This window comes from Rana temporaria, chromosome 1 (genome assembly GCF_905171775.1).
Source record: "Rana temporaria chromosome 1, aRanTem1.1, whole genome shotgun sequence".
Taxonomy (NCBI): Eukaryota; Metazoa; Chordata; class Amphibia; order Anura; family Ranidae; genus Rana; species Rana temporaria.
Genome location: NC_053489.1, coordinates 396,144,870 through 396,163,729, shown reverse-complemented (window position 1 = coordinate 396,163,729; position 18,860 = coordinate 396,144,870). Strand labels below are relative to the sequence as shown.

The 18,860-nt window shown below is 41.1% G+C and overlaps 1 protein-coding gene across 2 annotated transcripts in view; it reads left to right on the top strand.

The window, feature by feature from the left end:
* The window catches only part of ISYNA1 (inositol-3-phosphate synthase 1), a 55,669-nt gene that overhangs the window by 26,090 nt on the left and 10,719 nt on the right, over positions 1 to 18,860 (top strand). For both annotated transcript variants that reach the window (XM_040322795.1, XM_040322804.1), the window contains exons 6-8: positions 2,596 to 2,745; positions 16,946 to 17,161; positions 17,435 to 17,599. In XM_040322795.1, coding sequence (XP_040178729.1) covers positions 2,596 to 2,745; positions 16,946 to 17,161; positions 17,435 to 17,599 — 531 coding nt within the window. The remainder of the gene's footprint in view (positions 1 to 2,595; positions 2,746 to 16,945; positions 17,162 to 17,434; positions 17,600 to 18,860) is intronic.

Sequence of the window (18,860 nt, the reverse complement as noted above, 5' to 3'; positions counted from 1 at the left end):
TGGACCCATTATGGACTTTCACCTTGCTGTGATAACATACTATATTGAAGGCCCTTTTCCCAAAGCTTCTTTCGCACCTCCACAAAGGATCTCCTGCATTTCTGTAACTCCGGTGACAAATTTGGGAAGAAGTGCAGAGCTGAGCTGTCGTAGCATATGGTTTGCTGCTTCCGCGCCTCAGACAAGATGAGATCCCTGTCTCCAAAGTTGAAATGACCAAGAAAAGCGTGAGAAGTGGCGCCAGGAATTCTACCACCAGTAGGAACCCTATGTGCCCTTTCCACTTGGTAGGCAGGTGAAACCCTCTGCAGGCTCAGCGCTTGCTTGAAAAAGGATTCCGAAAATGTGGCAGGATTATCCCCCGCCACTCCTGGCAGCCCCACTACCTGCACATTATTGCTGCGCAGTCTATTCTCTGCATCATCAGACCGCGCCATCCGGAGATTCACTTGATGCTGCAAGTCTGTAAGGGATCTATAATGGGTTGAGGTGGTGTCCACATCAGTTATGTGGTCCCAGCACTGCCCAGGGGACCATTGATCTTATGCAGGTCCTGCCTCATGAAACTGCATTCCAGGGTCCTCTGAAACAGCTGCAGGAGGAGATGAACCCGAGTTGTCTCCAGGCTTTGTTGCCATGATCTGCCCAGTCCACTCCACTCCAGGTGACTGGCGGGAGCTCCGATGCCTGCCGGACTTCCTCCCTCGCATAGGCAATACAGGGGGGAGATGAGAGGTTTCTGCCTCTGTGAGACATGTTTTCCTGGCTTCACATCCTAGCCACGCCCCTATTCCCATGATTTAACTTGTTTTCCCCCACCTGTTTTTTGTATTGCGATGATTTGGCCTTGAAAAGCAACTTTAAACTACCTACTGGTTTAAAGTAGAGAAAACAAACCGGAGCCTATGTAGAGTCAAATATAACCTGCTTACATGTCCAAAACTCCAGGGGGGTATGGAACTACCCGATTTTATAAACGTTTTGTTACAAAGCTGTCATGATTAAACAGGACTTTGCCCCAGTTGATCTGGGCGCACTTCTCTGGGGTTATAATGGTGATTTGTTCCTCTTAACCTCTTCCTCACCGCTGACACTCACTGCTCTTAGGCTATTGTATAATAGAGGACTATGTTCGGTCTTATCCTTAGATCCCTCCCCTTTTGACTCCTTTATTCAACAACCCCCCAGGGTATAGGAGTCCCTACATTGGGATCATTCATATGCTCTGAGTGGCCTCATGCACACTTGTTTGTTCGACCTCAAGTGGGAACTTCAGTTGTCCCTGTGGGTACGCTTACTACCCTTCATCTATCTTCATTCACAAAACATCTGCTCCTTTCTCCGCAAATACACCGCCCTTACACTGAAATTGAAAGACCTGTGTTCCCTCCAGGATACGTCTAGACATCTACTTTCATCCCTATACTGTTTAATTCAAGCCCTTACACATGATGACCTACCACCCTACACCAGAATGTGGTCTGCAGATCTAGGAAAGGAATTCTCGAGGGAGTGGCAGACCTCATTTATTTTACTCACAAATTTACCATCTCCTGCTACTCACAAGAAAATAACTATAAGATCCTATCACGGTAGTACAAGGACCCTTCAGCGTTACACAGAATTCTCCAGTCTACACCTGCCTCATGCTGGCTCTGTGGCACAGCTCCTCTGGATGCAGGTATTTCAAGTATATAATGCTATGTATCATGAATCTCTGACACAAACTTTGGCGTTTGCCCTCCTCTCTATGCTTCCCAGATCTATTGCATCACAGAAAAGGTGCCTTCTATGTTTCTTCCTATCCACAGCGTGGCAGCTCATTCCTTTATATTGGAAGACTGCCTTTATACCACCTCTGTCACAGTGGGTTTCTACTGTGAATGACATTATGATAATGGAGAAGATGCTGGCATTCGATAATGGCACCTTCGATAAATATAAGGTATTGTGGTTTGTTTGACTCCACTTCTCCCCCTCTGATACACTCGCAACTATGCTCTCAGCTCCAACAGGGCCATCCTCAGGGCACCTAGCAATAGTATTCTTCTGTTTTTCTTATTGTCTTTTTACTCTAATGATTTCCCAGCAGATTTCTCATCTCCAACTCCCCCTTGTCCCTTTTTATTCTTCTTATTTCTCTCCCTATCATATGAACAACAGAACTAAGTCTCCTTGTTATATTGTTTTATAATGACTCTTACCAATGGACCTTTATGTTTATATGGTATTGTTTACTGAAACAAGTCTAGCTGTGGGCGATAGCCATTGAGCAGGACTCGCTACTTCACTTAACTATTTGATGTCATTCTTCTATATTTTTAATGTTGTTCCTAATAAAAATATTTTCAACCATAAAAGTAGAGAAACCATCTAAAAATGTATATAGAATTAGCTTTATTGCACGATGAGAAAATAGATGAATGTAAAAAATGAAGGTTGGACCAAAACCATGCCATTTCATTAGTTGCCTTTCTGTGCCCAGTGATCTGCTTGTACAGCATAAGAAGTGATATATATATATATATATATATATATATATATATATATATATATATATATATTTATTTATTTTGTTTGCCTCCTTTTATGTAGGTTCAGAAAATTCGTGAGGATATTCAAGATTTTAAAAGAATAAGCGGAGTAGACAAGGTTATTGTACTATGGACTGCAAACACTGAACGCTTCTGTGATGTGATCCCAGGGATTAACGACACTGCTGATCATTTATTACAAGCTATTGAGGTATGTGCAGCTATATGGGCCTAGCCTTAAAATTTCTACTTCACCAAAAGGTGTCTGCACTTCGGTACTGTTTAGGTCAGGCCAAGATAGGATTCACCTTAACATGTTGCTTTTTGAGTCATGTGTAGCCTTTTGTGCTATCTGTATTTACATTTAGGCCTCCTTTACATGGGCTTTAGGTAATTAAAACAATGGTAGATTACACATGCCTGTTGGTGTCACTTTCCTTTGCATCAAAAATTTAACCACTTCATCTCTCACACCTGTTCACCTCGTATGGACCAGAGCAATTTTTAAATTTCTGATATGGACCTGTTTATTCAGCGATAACTTTGTCAATATTTAAGAGATCAATCATAATGGGCCAGATTCACATAGATCCGCGTAACCTATGTGATTTAAGATCCGCCACCGGATCTTAGGCATATCTATGCGTAACTGATTCTATGAATCAGGCGCATAGATACGACCGATGCAACTCTGAGATACGACGGTGTATCAGGAGATACACCGTCGTATCTCTATGTGAATCTGGCCCAATACATTCATTGTTCTTGCAGCATGAAATTTGGTCTTGTGCCAATAATTTTTTTCGTAATACTTAGACTTTAAAGCGTAACTAAATTAAACAAAACGTGCTTTTTCTTTTTTTTTAGCAATGTTAGTTTAAAAATAAATTGTGTTACCGCATATAAAAAGTGTATGTATCTATTCCTTAATTTTTTTTCTGTTCAAAATTACACTAAAATTATGATTCTAGTTCTAAACATTCCAAAGATCTTTACAAATGAAGTAAACTGAGTTTTTTTTTCAATTTTGCACTTTTTTCTTTTCAATGTGATGCATGTAAATATATGTTAAAGATGTCATATCGGATAAGGAGTTATTAGGGCTGATTAGAGTAAACTAATGCCGCGTACAGACGGTCGTTTTTTGTGATGAAAAAACGTCATTTAAAATGACAGTGTGTGGGGAAAACGTTGTTTTATGTCTTCTGAAAAACGTAAAAAAAAAAAATTAGAGCATGCTTCAATTTTTTATGTCGTTTTTCAAAACGCCGTTTTTTGTGTCATAAAAAATCACTGTGTGTAGCTTAAACAACGTTTAAAACGACGTTTTTAAACCTGCGCATGCTCAGAAGCAAGTTATGAAGCGAGCTTCAATGGAAAAGAGTGCTGAACTTAACCGCGCTTTGCTAGAGCATTTTGAAAAAACGATGGTGTGTAGGCAACGTCGTTTTTTAAAATGAAGTTTCAAAAACGTCTTTTTTTTAATCCCAAAAATTAACATTTTATTTCATCACAAAAAGGCTCCAAGCGCACTGGGCTTTAAAAAAGTCTGTTCTCTTGGCAGTAAAAAAAACGCTTATGTAGAGCATTTTTTTGTACAAAGTTTTTAGAGGAGTTTTAATCATTTTTTTTGCCTGTAAGCTCCAATCAGAAACGCGGATCAGAAGTTTTTTTTTTCCTGCCTCTAAACTCTGAGCTTAAAATATGCCAGTAATCTTCCTAATGTGCATGGACACATAGGATAACAGCTTCCACAGGCAGAACACAAAACTCCGGCAGAAACAACGTTATTTAAGCCAGTGTGCATGGAACCTGATGCCGCGTACACACGACCATTTTTCATGACGTGAAAAATTTAATTTTTTTTTAAATGTCATTAAAAACCATTGTGTGTAGGCTCCAGAGCATTTTTCTTGACGTGAAAAATGGGCATTAAAAATTTAGAACATGCTCTAAATTTTTGCGTAATTTTTCATGTTATCGTTTTTCACGTCGTGAAAAATGATCGTGTGTAGGCTTTATTGATGGGGAAAAAAACACGCATGCTCAGAAGCAAGGTATGAGACGGAAGCACTCATTCTGGTGAAACTAGCGTTTGTAATGGAGATGGCACATTCGTCACGCTGTAACAGACTGAAAAGTACGAAGACTGACAAAGCGCGAATCGTCTCTCACCAAACTTTTCCTAACACGAAATCAGCAAAAGCAGCCCAAAAGGTGGCGCCATCTGAATGGAACTTCCCCTTTATAGTGCCGTTGTACGTCACCGCGCTTTGCTCCAGCATTTTTTTTTTATGATCGTGTGTATGCGAGGCAGGCTTGACAAGAATCACGTCGAGAAAAACTTTGTTTTTTCTAGGACATGAAAAACGGTCGTGTGCAGTAGGGTAATAAGGGTTTAAACAGAGAAACATTTAATATTTTTTTTTTTTACTTGTCAAGTTGCTTTAACTAACTTTGATTGCAGATCGAATTTCATTCCTGTAATCTGTAGATAAATGAACATAAAGATACAAAATAAAACCATGTTTTTGTATTTTTCTGTATTCACGGTTTCAATTGCCGGGACCTTCTCTGTACTCGGCAATGCAGCTTTGATTAATCAGAGCTGAATTGCCTTGTACTGGGACGGGGAGGGAGGGGGTTTTGGGAGAAGGACTGGATGTTCTACACAGGCCCTGTGTACTATGATGACTTTTTTGGGGTGTGTGTGTAGAACGCCCAAAGTCTGCAGCTGGTTAAAGCGGATTCCATGTTTCAAGTCACTTTAAATAGTTAGTTTGTTTGGACCAAGCTGGTCCAAACAAACTATTTGCTCTACTAAATGCTGCAGTGCTTCTAACTACTGTATGTACTGCATGTACAGTGAGGGGGGGTGGGGGGATATTTGATCCCCTGCTGATTTTGTACATTTGCCCACAGAAAAAGAAATGATCAGACTATAATTTTAATGGTAGGTTTATTTTAACAGTGTGAGACAGAATAACAACAACAACAAAAAAAAAAAGATAAACGTATTACAAAAAAGTTATACATTGATTTGCATTATAATGAGTGAAATAAGTATTTGACACCTTTGCAAAACATGACTTAGTACTTGGTGGCAAAACCCTTGTTGGCAATCACAGAGGTCAGAAGTTTTTCTGTTATTCTGTCCCAGACTGTTAAAATAAACCTATCATCAAAATTATAGACTGATCATTTCTTTGTCAGTGGACAAACGTACAAAATCAGCAAGGGGGTCAAATACTTTTTTCTTACTGTAGCTTCAGCTATATACAGTAGACAGTGCTGGATCTCTGCTGTGAGAGACTTTTCGGTCTCTGAGAGCACAACATCAGCCCGCCCCTCCCACTCAGCCAATCAAAAGAAGCTTTGATTAATTTACAGAATACAAAACTGCTTTTGAATGGATAAGCACCACTCAGCCAGACTGTTTTGTTCTGGGTGTGAGACGGCAATTCTGTCTCACTACAGGAACCCAACACTGTGTACTGTATGTAGCTGCAGTTACATGCAGTAAATACAGTGCTCCGAGACACTGCAGCACTTAGTAAAGCAAATAGTTTGTTTGGACCAGCTTGGCCCAAACAAACAATTTAAAGTGGCATAAAACATGGACATCAGCTTTAAGGGCATGTCTCATTCACTAGGGTTTGTCACAACCTGCTGCCTACATTAAATTTAGTTTGCAGTGCTTCAAAAACACACATGCTGAATGCGTAAAAAGCACAGGTTGTGTTTTTGATGCGCTTAACCACTTAAAGCGGTAGTTCACCCTCAGTGTCAACATTGTACCATAAAATCAGGCATTGTAGCGCGAGCTACAGTATGCCTGTCTCAAATTTTTTATCCCCGTACTCACAGTGTACTGGTACATTATAGATTCCGACTCCCGCGGGGAATGGGCGTGCCTATGGAGAGGGAGGATGATTGACGGCCGGCTCTGGCACGTCACGCTCCTCGAAGACAGCCGGAGTAGGTCTCGGCTCTTCACGGCGCCTGCGCACAGGCTATGCGCAGGCGCCGTGAAGAGCCAAGCCTATTTCGGCTATTTCCGGAGAAGCGTGACGCGCCAGAGCCGGCCGTCAATCACCTTCCGTCTGGATTGGAACGCCCATTCCCCGTGGGCAGTCGGAATCGTCTATGTACGATTACACAGTGAGTACGGGGATAAAAAATTCGAGACAGGCATACTGTAGCTCGCGCTACAATGCCTGATTTTATGCTAGAAGAAAAAACATTTTTTTTTCTTGTTTATAGGGTGAACCCCCGCTTTAAGGACCACCTCCTGCACATATACATCGGCAGAATGGCACGGCTGGGCACAAGCACGTACCTGTACGTCCTCTTTAAGTGCCCAGCCGTGGGTCGCGGGCGTGCGCCCGCGACCCGGTCCGAAGCTCCGTGACCGCCACCGCGGTACCCGCGGACCTGACCGCCGCCGGAGTCCAGCGATCGGTCCCCGGAGCTGAAGGAATGGAAAGAGCTGTGTGTAAACACAACTTCCCCGTTCTTCACAGTGGCAGCTTCATTGATCGTGTGTTCCCTAATATAGGGAAACACGATCAATGACGTCACATGTCCAGCCCTGCCCCCCTACAGTTAGAAAGACATATGAGGTCACACATAACCCCTACAGTCCCCCTAGTGGTTAATTTCCAAACTGCAATTGTCATTTTCACAGTAAACAATGCATTTGTGGTCCCAAAAATTTGTCAAAATTGTCCGATGTGTCCGCCATAATTTTGCAGTCACAAAAAAAATCACTGATCGCCGCCATTAGTAGTAAAAAAATTTTTTTTTTATAAAAATGCAATAAAACTATCTCCTATTTTGTAAACGCTATAAATTTTGCGCAAACCAATCGATAAACGCTTATTGCGTTTTTTTTTTTAACCAAAAATAGGTAGAAGAATACGTATCGGCCTAAACTGAGAAAATTTTTTTTTTTTTATATATCTTTTTTGGGGGATATTTATTACAGCAAAAAGTAAAAAATATTGAATTTTTTCAAAATTGTCGCTCTATTTTTGTTTATAGCACAACAAATAAAACCCACAGAGGTGATTAAATACCACCAAAAGAAAGCTCTATTTGTGAGAAGAAAAAGGACGCCAATTTTGTTTGGGAGCCACGTTGCGCGACCGCGCAATTGTCAGTTAAAGCGACGCAGTGCCGAATCGCAAAAACTGGCCAGGTCCTTTACCTGCATAAAGGTCCGGGTCTTAAGTGGTTAACATGCATTTTACACTCCCATATGTGTTAAGGAAAAATGAAAAAAAAAAACTAGAGGTGGTATTTGGGCAGTACTTATTAACATGACGTTATGCATGTGAAACATGTCTAGGACCCAGGGGAACGCTGTAGTTAACCAATGTTTGCCTCATCTCTATACCCATACCAATATGAAGGGATATAAATCTGACCACAAACAGATGTTTGTTCTTAAATCTCTCAGACAAGCTCATCTTTGAAGGTGCACATCATTAAATTCTGACTTTTTTAAACTACACGGTCAAAAGGAAGAAAGCTGTGCAGCAGACAATTGATGCATAATGGGAAAAGTGTAATCAAAGCTGCAGACTACTGGCTTATGGTAGATGTATGCACTGTTACCATAGCAATGCTTTACCTTTGAATACTTTTCAGATGCACATTTTTGTTTTCTAGGTATTCCAATATCAGTCTTTTGGCTCCTAAAAATCAGATATCATGTATCATACTGGAAGATTTCTTTGATATGCCCCAAAAAGTAACAAAACAGACTATGTTTACTGTCCTCAATTTGAGTGAAAAAAATACTTTTTAAGTCTGTCACGAGCTAAACTTTTTTTGTAATTTTTTTTTTTTTTTTTGGTATATTGCCTGCAGAACATGTCATAAATGCCCTCTTCCTCTTTTGTGTTCAATTATTTGTTAAAAATTACTCAATTTCCACCTCCAAGTTCTCCCAAGCATAACATTTGAAAGGGGGAGTAGGTAGATGATGCAAAGTGGAGGTGGAGTAAAGATAGACCAGGAACCTTATCAGCCTCCAGTGCAGTGTGCCTGTTTGTTTGCTTGGTGTGGACATATGACCGGTTCAAGCCTAGGTAAATAGGTTGTTGTAGACTTTGACACTCAACATTTTTTCACAGCAGATATAATTGACAAGAGAACAAGATATCTGAATGCACAGTATTTTCTATCCTACATAAATCTATAAACTTAAACAATGGCATATCCTCCATGTCAGCAGGGCACGCGGTGGCTTGCTATGGCACTCAGAAGGTGTGGAGGGAGGGAGCCTGGAGCGCAGGCGGTAAATTGGGGCTACCTTGTGCAAAACCAGTGCTCAACAAACCCCCAGGTGCCAGGTTGCCATGACCTCAAGTTTCGTCCTGGCACCTGTGCTGCCGCCCGACTTCTCCCCACACCCCGCACGCCTTCCCCCGCTATGTTTTCCAGTCTCCGGTTACCCATGGGTAAACCAATTTACATATGGGAATGGGAGAGGGACCTGCAGCATATAATTATGGAGACTCAGCTGAGTCATCTCTATCATCTCACTCACAAGAGCTCAGTGGATACCAAGATGCAAGAAAATAGCTTTAAGCTGCTGACCCACTGGTACAGGGTTCCAACGACTCTAGCTAGAATATATCCGATGGCTTCTGCTGCCTGTTGGAGGGGCTGTGGACTTCGAGGCACTTTCCTACATATCGGGTGGGAGTGCCCGAGGCTTCGGCCCTTTCGTGACAGGATATCAGGGCCCAGATAAAAATTATTTTAGATGTGGATTTACAGGATTCCCCTTTTAGAGTTCTTGCTGCACGTGCCATCCACCCCTCTCAGCCTTTATCGTAAATCGGTTCTTCCACATCTCCTAAATTCTGCTTGGCGTCTAATTCCCATACACTGGAAGTAGGCCCATGTTCCGGGGCGATCCGACTGGATACGCTTGCTCAATTCTATTATGGCAGCGGAAGAGTGGATGGCAAAGTGCAGGGACAGGTATGATACATTTTATGCTATTTGTGCCACCTAGATACATTATGCGTCTAGCATGACGCAGACGGCGTCCAATGTTACCCCTGGGCATACTGATTAGAGGTGGATGGTACATAAGTCCCCAGAGAGGGAGACCTGCATGCTACTGATCCCTAGGCCCTTTATTAAGGTCACAAATCTACACTCACTACTGTTGTGCTGCTTGATAGTCATGTTTATTGTTTTTAGGTATGCCTGTCTACCCCACTTTTATTTCCCCACTGTTTCACTTTGGGTTATAATAGGTACAACGCTCGTGATGTTGTGGGTGTGAGAATGCAACTCTGTTTTGTTAGGGCGGTTAAAACACACACAAGCCCCTCTACTGTGGGGGTATAATTTGATGAGGTCATATGAAGCTAGATACCGGTATTAAAAATTCCTTTTTTTTTTGTAACCCTATGCATCTCTTTGTTTCCCTCGGTGCCCCCTGGGCACCTATTGCCTTTGTCTTGTTTTTTTATATATAAATATATATATATATATATATATATATATATATATATATATATGTGTTTGTTACTTTGCAAATTTAAAAATAAAGATTATACAAAAAACAACAAGAGCAGAAGATTTAATAGATGAAAAAAATGACTGAAGTTCCGCTTTAACCCCTTCCCGACCAGTTGCCGCAGTTGTACTTTACTGCGGTAGGTTGGCTTCCCTGGGCGAACCAACGTAACTGAATGTCGATTCGCCTTTTACCACTAGGGGGCACGCACCGCCGGAGCCGATGCAAGTGCCCGGCGGGCGCGATGACCACCGGGCACCCACGATAGCTTGTGACAGTGCGAGAACCAGGATCTGTGTGTGTAAACACATAGATCCAGGTTCTATCAGGGCGGAGGAGAGAGATCGTGTGTTCATACTACGTATGAATAAAGGAAGTAACTAAGGGCTAGTTTATGGACTTTTTAGGCACATTTTGGTTGGTCAGAATATATTCACACAAGGAGAGATTATCTCTAAAAAGTTATTGGTTTATTTAGATATAAAATAGCATAGTATATATAGAGCAGGGAGAAATTTATTGCCGTTTCCAGCAAAAAACTATCTGAGGCCAACTATGCAAGCCTATCCATAAATGTTGACAGGAATCATACAAATGGTAACAATGTGTCCACAATAAAGTTAAACATTTCAAAAAAGAAAAAAAATAGGGTATATAAACATAATTAGTGATCCTGTCAGGTTATGGAAATGCAGGCAAAAGTATGTCTGCAATGGTGTGGCTTGCTGCGTTGATAGACTCGACCGGTTTCGCGCTTTTGCAGCGCTTCCTCATGGAGTCGGCAGTGTGGTTTGGAAGATAGTATTTGTTAGAATAGGAATTAATCCATGAACGATACGTATTGAGCATAAGAATTTCTTTAGCAATAATAGAGGAGGACAGATAAACTGTGTCCGGGCTGCTGGACGTATTGTAAAGGGTATAGAAACGACCCAAAGTAAAATATAATAATCTTTAATGAAGGAGGACAAAGCCTGAGGAAAGACAAGAAAGGATAGGGTGAACAGTTCCCTCTGTCAATCCTCAATAAGTGCTAACTTCCTGGTAGCAGAAGTAGACAGGCAGGCCTGGACGCCGGCTGAAAGCCAAGTGTTTAAGGCAGAAATGAGCCTGGTTATAGTGGTGCAGCGGCGACCTCCTCCACAAGTCTCCCGAGAGACTGCAGCTACGTATGAACACTGATCTCTCTCCCCTCCTAGTCAGTCCCACAATTCCTACAATTAGAACACACCTAGGGAGCACAGTTAACCGCTTGGTCGCCCCTAGTGTTAACCCCTTCCCTGCCAGTGACATTTATACAGTAAGCAGTGCATATTTATAGCACTGTTCGCTGTATAATTGTCTCTGGTCCCAAAAATGTGTCAAAAGTGTCCGATCTGTCCTCCGCAATATCGCAGTCCCGATAAAAATCGTTGATCACGCCATTACTAGTAAACAATAATAATAATAAAAATGCCATAAATCGATCCCCTAGTTTGTAGACGCTATAACTTTTGCGCAAACCAATCAATATACGTTTATAGCGATTTTTTTTACCAAAAATATGTAGAAGAATACATATTGGCCTAAACTGACGAAATAAATAGTAAAAAAATAAAAAAAAATTGGGATATTTATTATAGCAAACAGTAAAAGATATAAGCTCTATTTGTGGGGGAAAAAAGACATACATTTTGTTTGGGTACAGCGTCACGCGACCGCGCAATTGTCAGTTAAAGCGTCGCAGTGCTGTATCGCAAAAAATGGACTGGTCATTGAGAATCCAAATCTTCCGGGGCTGAAGTGGTTAAACTATTAACCCCTTTGGGTTGCTACAAGTGGTATACAACATTTGCCTAGTATAGACTGGTTGTGTAATATTCAAAGCTAAAAAGCAGTTTGTCATCTGTATTAGGTAACACACATCCTGAGTTTTCAGACTAGATATGTGAGTGATGTAAAAAGGAACATATATGAGCAGTTTCGCCCATCCCACTCTCCTTTGTGGTTTTCAGTCGCTGGGTTGGCTCACAGAGATGGCACCATACAGTCACTTATCTGTTTGTTCTTTCTCTTACAGTGATTAGGCTTTATCAGCCGTCTATCACAGGACTCTGAACTTCTCAGTTCACCAACACATCATTTTTAGCTTCATTACACAAGGATAATGAGTTAAAGTGGTTGTAAACACTTTACAACCACTTTATGCTACAGGTAAGGCTTACCTGTAGCTACCCAGGATATCTCCTAAACCTGAACTGTTTAGGAGATATCCCCTGCATGTGCCGATATCATTGGCCCATGCGCACTAGAGCAAACTGAAGCAATGGCACGTATGTTCAGTTACCGGCGGCTCCCGCGCGCATGTGCGGGATTGATGTCATTGCGGCTCCGGCCAATCACAGCGCCAGAGCTGCAATACCTGGAAGTAACCCCCGGGAGAGATGTCGCCGGCCGGAGGGGGTTTATGAGGACCGCTGCGTGGGCTTTCATGTGAGGTAAGTAATTCATAATGAGCTAGTATGCTATGCCTCGCAGGTTTTTTTTTGTTTAATAGGGTTTACAACCACTTTAAAGATGGCAGGGAATTTAAATAATAAAACGGAAAAGTATGATCTGCTGACATGTTCTATTTATACATAATAAAAGTTTAAGCAGGTATGAAAAAATGCTCTAAATTTAAGAATGCCTTTAGACGTAGAAGTGTTTAATATATTTTTATCAACAAACTGGAAAGTATATTAACAGAAGAGAAATCCAAATGCAATCAGTATTTGGTGTGACCACCCTTTGCTTTCAAAACGGCTTCAATTATTCTAGGTACACTTTCACATAGTTTGTTGAAGAAACTCGACAGGTAGGCTGTTCCAAACATCTTGGAGAACTAACCACAGATCTTCTGTGAATGTAGGCTGCCCCAAATCCTTGTGTTTTTTCATGAAATCCCAGACATACTTGAAGTTGGGATCAGGGCTCTGTGGGGGCCAAACTATCACTTTCTGGACTCCTTGCTCTTCTTTACACCAAAGATAGTTCTTAATGACATTGGCTCTGTGTTTGGGGTTATTGTCCTGCTCCAGAATTTTTTTTGGGCCAATTACATACCTCCCTGATGGTATGGCATGATGGATAAGTATCTGCCTGTATTTCACAGCATTGAGGACACCATTGATCCTGACCAAATCTCCAACTCCATTTGCAAAAAGGCAGCTACTTGCAAGCAACCTCCACCATGCTTCACCGTTGCCTGTAGACACTCATTGTACCACTCTCCAGCTCTTTAGGGGAAAAAACTGCCTACAACTAAATATTTGACATTTTGATTAATCAGTCTAGAGCACCTGCTGCAATTTTTCTGCACCCCACTTCCTTTGTTTTTGTGCATAGTTGAGTTGCTTAGCCTTGTTTCCATGTCGGAGATATGGCCTTTTGGCCATGATTCTTCCATGTAGACCACTTCTAGCCAGACTACTCTGGACAGTAAATGGGTGTACCTGGGTCCTACTGGTTTCTGCCAGTTCTGTGCTGATGGCACTGCTGTAATCTTCCCATGTCAAAGGGAAGTAAGCAGTGTGCTTTTCATCTGCTGCATTAAAGGGGTTGTAAAGGTTCGTTTTTTTATTTTCTAAATAGGTTACTTTAAGCTAAGTGCATTGTTGGTTCACTTACCTTTTCCTTTGATTTCTTTTCTAAATGTTTTTATTCTTATTTTTTTTGTCTGAATTTCTCACTTCCTGTTCCTCCTCAGTAAGCTGTTCAGTAAGCTGTTCTGGCTGACTAACCACCGCTCGGATGATGGTGGCAAGTTTACTGAGGAGAAACAGGAAGTGAGAAATTCAGACAAAGAAAATAAAAACATTTAGAAGGGAAATGGAAGGAAAAGGTAAGTGAACCAACAATGCACTAGCTTAAAGGAACCTATTTAGAAAATAAAAAACGAACCTTTACAACCCCTTTAACTTTCCTTGGCCGACTGCTGCATCTATGGTTGCCCTCAATGTTGCCCATTACCTTGTGCTTCAAAAGAGCTTGAACCGCACATCTAGAAACCCCAGTCTGTTTTGAAATCTTTGTCTGGGAAAGACCTTTCTGATGCACTATAACTGCCTTGTGTTGCTTGTTGCTGTGCTCTGTTTTGCCATGGTGTATGACCTGTGACCTGAAACGGTCTTCCACAACCTCACCTTAGTAGTAGAGTTGGCTGTTCCTCACTCAGTTTTAAGTCTCCTACACAGCTGGTTTTAACCCTTTTCGGCCACTAGCGGGGGTTAAAAGCGCCCCGCTAGCGGCTGAAAAGCGCAGCAAAAACGTCAGTAAAGCGCCACTAAAAATATTGGCGTTTTGCCGCTGACATCCGGGGGCTTTCAGTGTGAAAGCACTCTAATAGTTTTACATAATGCAGCAACATTCATACACGTAGGACACCCAACATTGGTGGGGATTTATTCTTCCATAGCAAATATACCTTTGCACACTGGTACGGCCTAGTATTGCAATGTTTATGCTCTCCCTCAGTTTCTCTTCCTCACTCAGCTAACATGACACCAATGCTGACAGGAAGGGGCAGGGGGGTGGGGAAGGAACAAGGATACTCTGCAGGCGCTAGACTTCATCCTTTTCAACCGATGACATCATTGGTTGTTAGGATGCCAGTGGCTGGAAGGTTGTAATGGTGCACCATGAAAACCTGTGTCTTTGTGTAACTAAAAGTCAGGCAGATCAACCCACTGGCTTGTAAGCAATTTTGGAGTCATTTTTAGACTTTACCACATCACCCCTGAAGAAACCTGAAGGCACCCCTGGGTGCCTGGACACCCTGGTTTGAAAAAGGCTGTGCTAGATTTCCAAAGACCGGGAGGCTTTTCTATAGGACCTGGAGGCTATCTGACAAGCAGAATGGGTATCTTTGCCACATGAGGAAATAAAGGGCCTCATTTCACAAGACTTCAAGCCTTCATTGATGTTAAAGGGGCAATATGATATTATGAGCTAAGGATATACAAATGAACTAATATGACCATTTTTCTATTTTCATTTATTTCTATGGTTTGTTTAAGGCTAGGTTCACATCACGATTTTTACATCCGATAATCGGACCGTTAAATCGGATGGAATCGTATATGACAAAATCGTCATATAGTCAGTCATCCGATTACATACGATTTAGATTGACCACAATATAAAAAAAATCGGACACGATTTTAATACGAAAATCGGACACGATTTTAATACGATTTCAAATCAGGACCAAAAATCGTGGTCAAACACGATTTTTGATGCGATTTTAAATCATATCAAAATGGATGCGGATCAAATCGGATGCACTTGGGGACCTACATTAATGAATGGAAGTGAATGGATACATTTTGCCATACAGATTTGTACGATTTCAAACCTAAAATCGTGAGAACAAGTAGGATGATAAAATCGTGGTGTGAATGCACCCTAATTTGAATCATATTAAAAATAAAAAATGTGTATGGATTGATTAGGTTTTCTTAAATGTTCTGCATCTTACAAATTCTGCCAGCAGTATGCAAATTTATAAGCACAACTGTATATTTATGTGCATGTGTACAACCGTGGCCAAAAGTGACACAAATATAAATGTTCACAAAGTCTGCTGTTTCAGTGTTTTTAGATCTTTTTGCCAGATGTTACTATGGCATACTGAAGTATAACTACAAACATTTCATAAGTGTCAAAGGCTTATATTGACAATTGCAATAAGTTATTGCAACGAGTCAATATTTGCAGTGTTGACCCTTCTTTTTTAAGACCTCTGCAATTCGACCAGTCATGCTGTCAATCAACTTCTGGGCCACATTCTGACTGATGGCAGCAATATCTTGCATAATCAATGTTTGGAGTTTGTCAGAATATGTGGGGTTTGTGTTTTTTTTTCACTGGCCTCTTGAGGATTGACTACAAGTTCTCAATGGGATTAGGGTCTGGGGAGTTTCCTGACCATGGACCCAAAATTTTGAGGTTTGGTTTCCCAAGCCAATCACTTTTGCTTTATGGCAAGGTGCTCCATCATGCTGGAAAAGGCATGGGTCCTCACCAAACTGTTGTTGGATGGTTGGGATAAGTTGCTCTCGGAGGATGTTTTTGTACCGTTCTTAGGCAAAATTGTGAGTGAGCCCACTTCCTTGGCTGAGAAGCAACCCCACACATTAATTAGTCTCGGGTTGCTTTACTGTCAGCATGACACAGGACTGATGGTAGTGCTCACCTTTTCTTCTCCGGGCACAATTTTTTTCTGGATGCCCCAAACCATCGGAAAAGGTATTCATCAGAGAAAATAACTTTACCTCAGTCCTCAGCAGTCCAATCCCTGTACCTTTTGCAGATGATCAGTCTGTCCCTGATGTTTTTCTTGGAGAGAAGTGGCTTCTTTGCTGCCCTTCTTGACAACAGGAAATCCTCCAAAAGTCTTCTCCTCACTGTGCATGCAGATGCGCTCACACCTGCCTTCGGCCATTCCTGAGCAAGCTCTGCACTGGTGATGCCCCGATTCCACAGCTGAATCAACTGTAGGAGATGGTCCTGGCGCTTGACTTCCTGGGGCGCACTGAAGCCGTCTTTGCAAATGCAGTGGAAATGTTTTTTATGGGATTAAGTTCATTTTCATGGCAAAGAGGGACTTTGCTATTCATCTGATCACTCTTCATAACATTCTGGAGTATATACATATACATATTTATATGTACATGGAGTGCTATCATAAAAACTGAGGCAGCAGAGTTTGTAAAAAATAAATATTTGTGTCAATCCAAAAACTTTAGGGCACGCCTGTACATAATTGTGTATATTAATTTATTTTGTTTTTCCACGATTATGTGTAAAGATATTTTTTTTTATTTTTTTTGTGCATTTATCTACCCAGATGGGCCTTGAAGTGTCTCCATCCACAATGTTTGCAGTGGCCAGCATCCTGGAGGGCTGTGCTTACATCAATGGGTCCCCCCAGAATACCTTTGTTCCTGGAGCTATAGAGCTGGCAACAAGACATTCTGTGTTCATTGGCGGGGATGATTTTAAATCTGGACAGACCAAGATTAAGTCAGTTTTAGTGGATTTTCTAGTCGGTGCTGGCTTAAAGGTACCCCCTGAATTACCATTTTTTTTATCTTTCTATTGACTTGTTCTGTGTAGATGTAATAATTCAGGACTTTTTGTTCATTTGATCATTTGCATGAATTATGTTTATAAAACATTTTTATAAAAGCGAAATATAAAAATGCGTTTCACACTTTTAAAATATGTATATATGTAATTGGGTTATATGTAAAATAGTTGCCAAAATAATGCTTATTAAGATATAACCATTGTTTCTCAGTAATTGAATTTCCCCTTTTCATTCATTTTTTCCCAGACTGTTTCTATAGTGAGCTATAATCACCTAGGTAATAATGATGGGAAGAACCTCTCTGCTCCTCAGCAATTTCGCTCCAAGGAGATTTCCAAGAGCAATGTGGTGGATGACATGGTTCAGTCTAACCCTATTCTTTATGGGCCGAATGAGAAACCTGACCACTGTGTGAGTATAGTTGTAGACCTAATGGGAGTCTATTTCATAATCTTGAAATCGTATTTAAGCAGACCATACACAGTCCCAGATAGATTGCAGGACAAAGATAAGCTGATAGTAATAAAAATGACCAGGGAAGCTTTTATAGCCAATAAATGGTTGTGCTCCCGCACTAATGTTATTTTAAATATGGTAGTTGGCTGCCTTTTATAAATGTCCTTCTCTGCATACTTGTTCTGTCTTAGTGACTTATGATGCAAGAGGATCAGCAGGTCAGTAAAGCAACATCAGTAATTGCTGACTCTGTTTCTTAAAGTAGAGGTTTACTTTAAGGTCCGGTTCACACCACAAAAATGCACTGCGTTTCCGGATGCATTGCAGGTGCTTTTTTCCTTTTTTTTTTTTTCACCGTATTGGGGTCCGGTGCATTTTTGATGCGTTCCAGTGCATTCTGATGTTTTTTCGATGCAGTTTACAGCGTTTCAGTACAGGGAAAATGCTGCATGTTCTACTTTTTTTGCTGGAATTGACCGCACTGGTGTGAACTATGCCATTAGAAGCCATATAACCTTCTTTCCATGTGTTTTTAATGCAGAAAAAAATGCACTGGACTGCATGTGGTGTGAACTGGCCCTTAAAGTTTATAATTGATACATTTTATAATAAGTCTGCATGCACATGTTTTACACTCCCCTTTCTAAACAGGACAGTTTGCCAAGTCATATAAGGTTTGAGTTTTGCTCAAACAACTCCATGCTGCTTATAAAATCATCCCTCCAGTCAGATAACACTAAATATCTTGGAAAACCTTGTTGAGGCTTCTTCTGCTTACATTTTGCAGTATGTTCCTTTCTTGTAAATTGAGGGACACAGGAATTCAGAGACTGATGGGTTATAAGGACTTGGACACTGACAAACAACAATATTGTGGGCAGGTATAACCTCCTCATATAGCATTTTTGTGCCAATGTCCTGGGAGGATGGACACCTTTTTTTCTCTCTGGAAAATAACTTTTTGCATCTTTTTTTTTTTTGTCAAGATTCCTCTACAAGCTGCTGGATCAGGCATTTATATGTAGCTAATCCAGATCAATGTTTCTCTAGCAATTGCTTTGAAGGCTGTACCCAAACCTCGCTGAACTTGACAAATGCTGGGCTAGTCTGGAATTTGAGCTGCAGCTCTTCATTGTGATACTTTCAAGCCCTGAGTGTACTGTTAGACACTAAATGCTTTTTGGATTTAGAGCTGTGGCACAAACTAAAGTTTGCG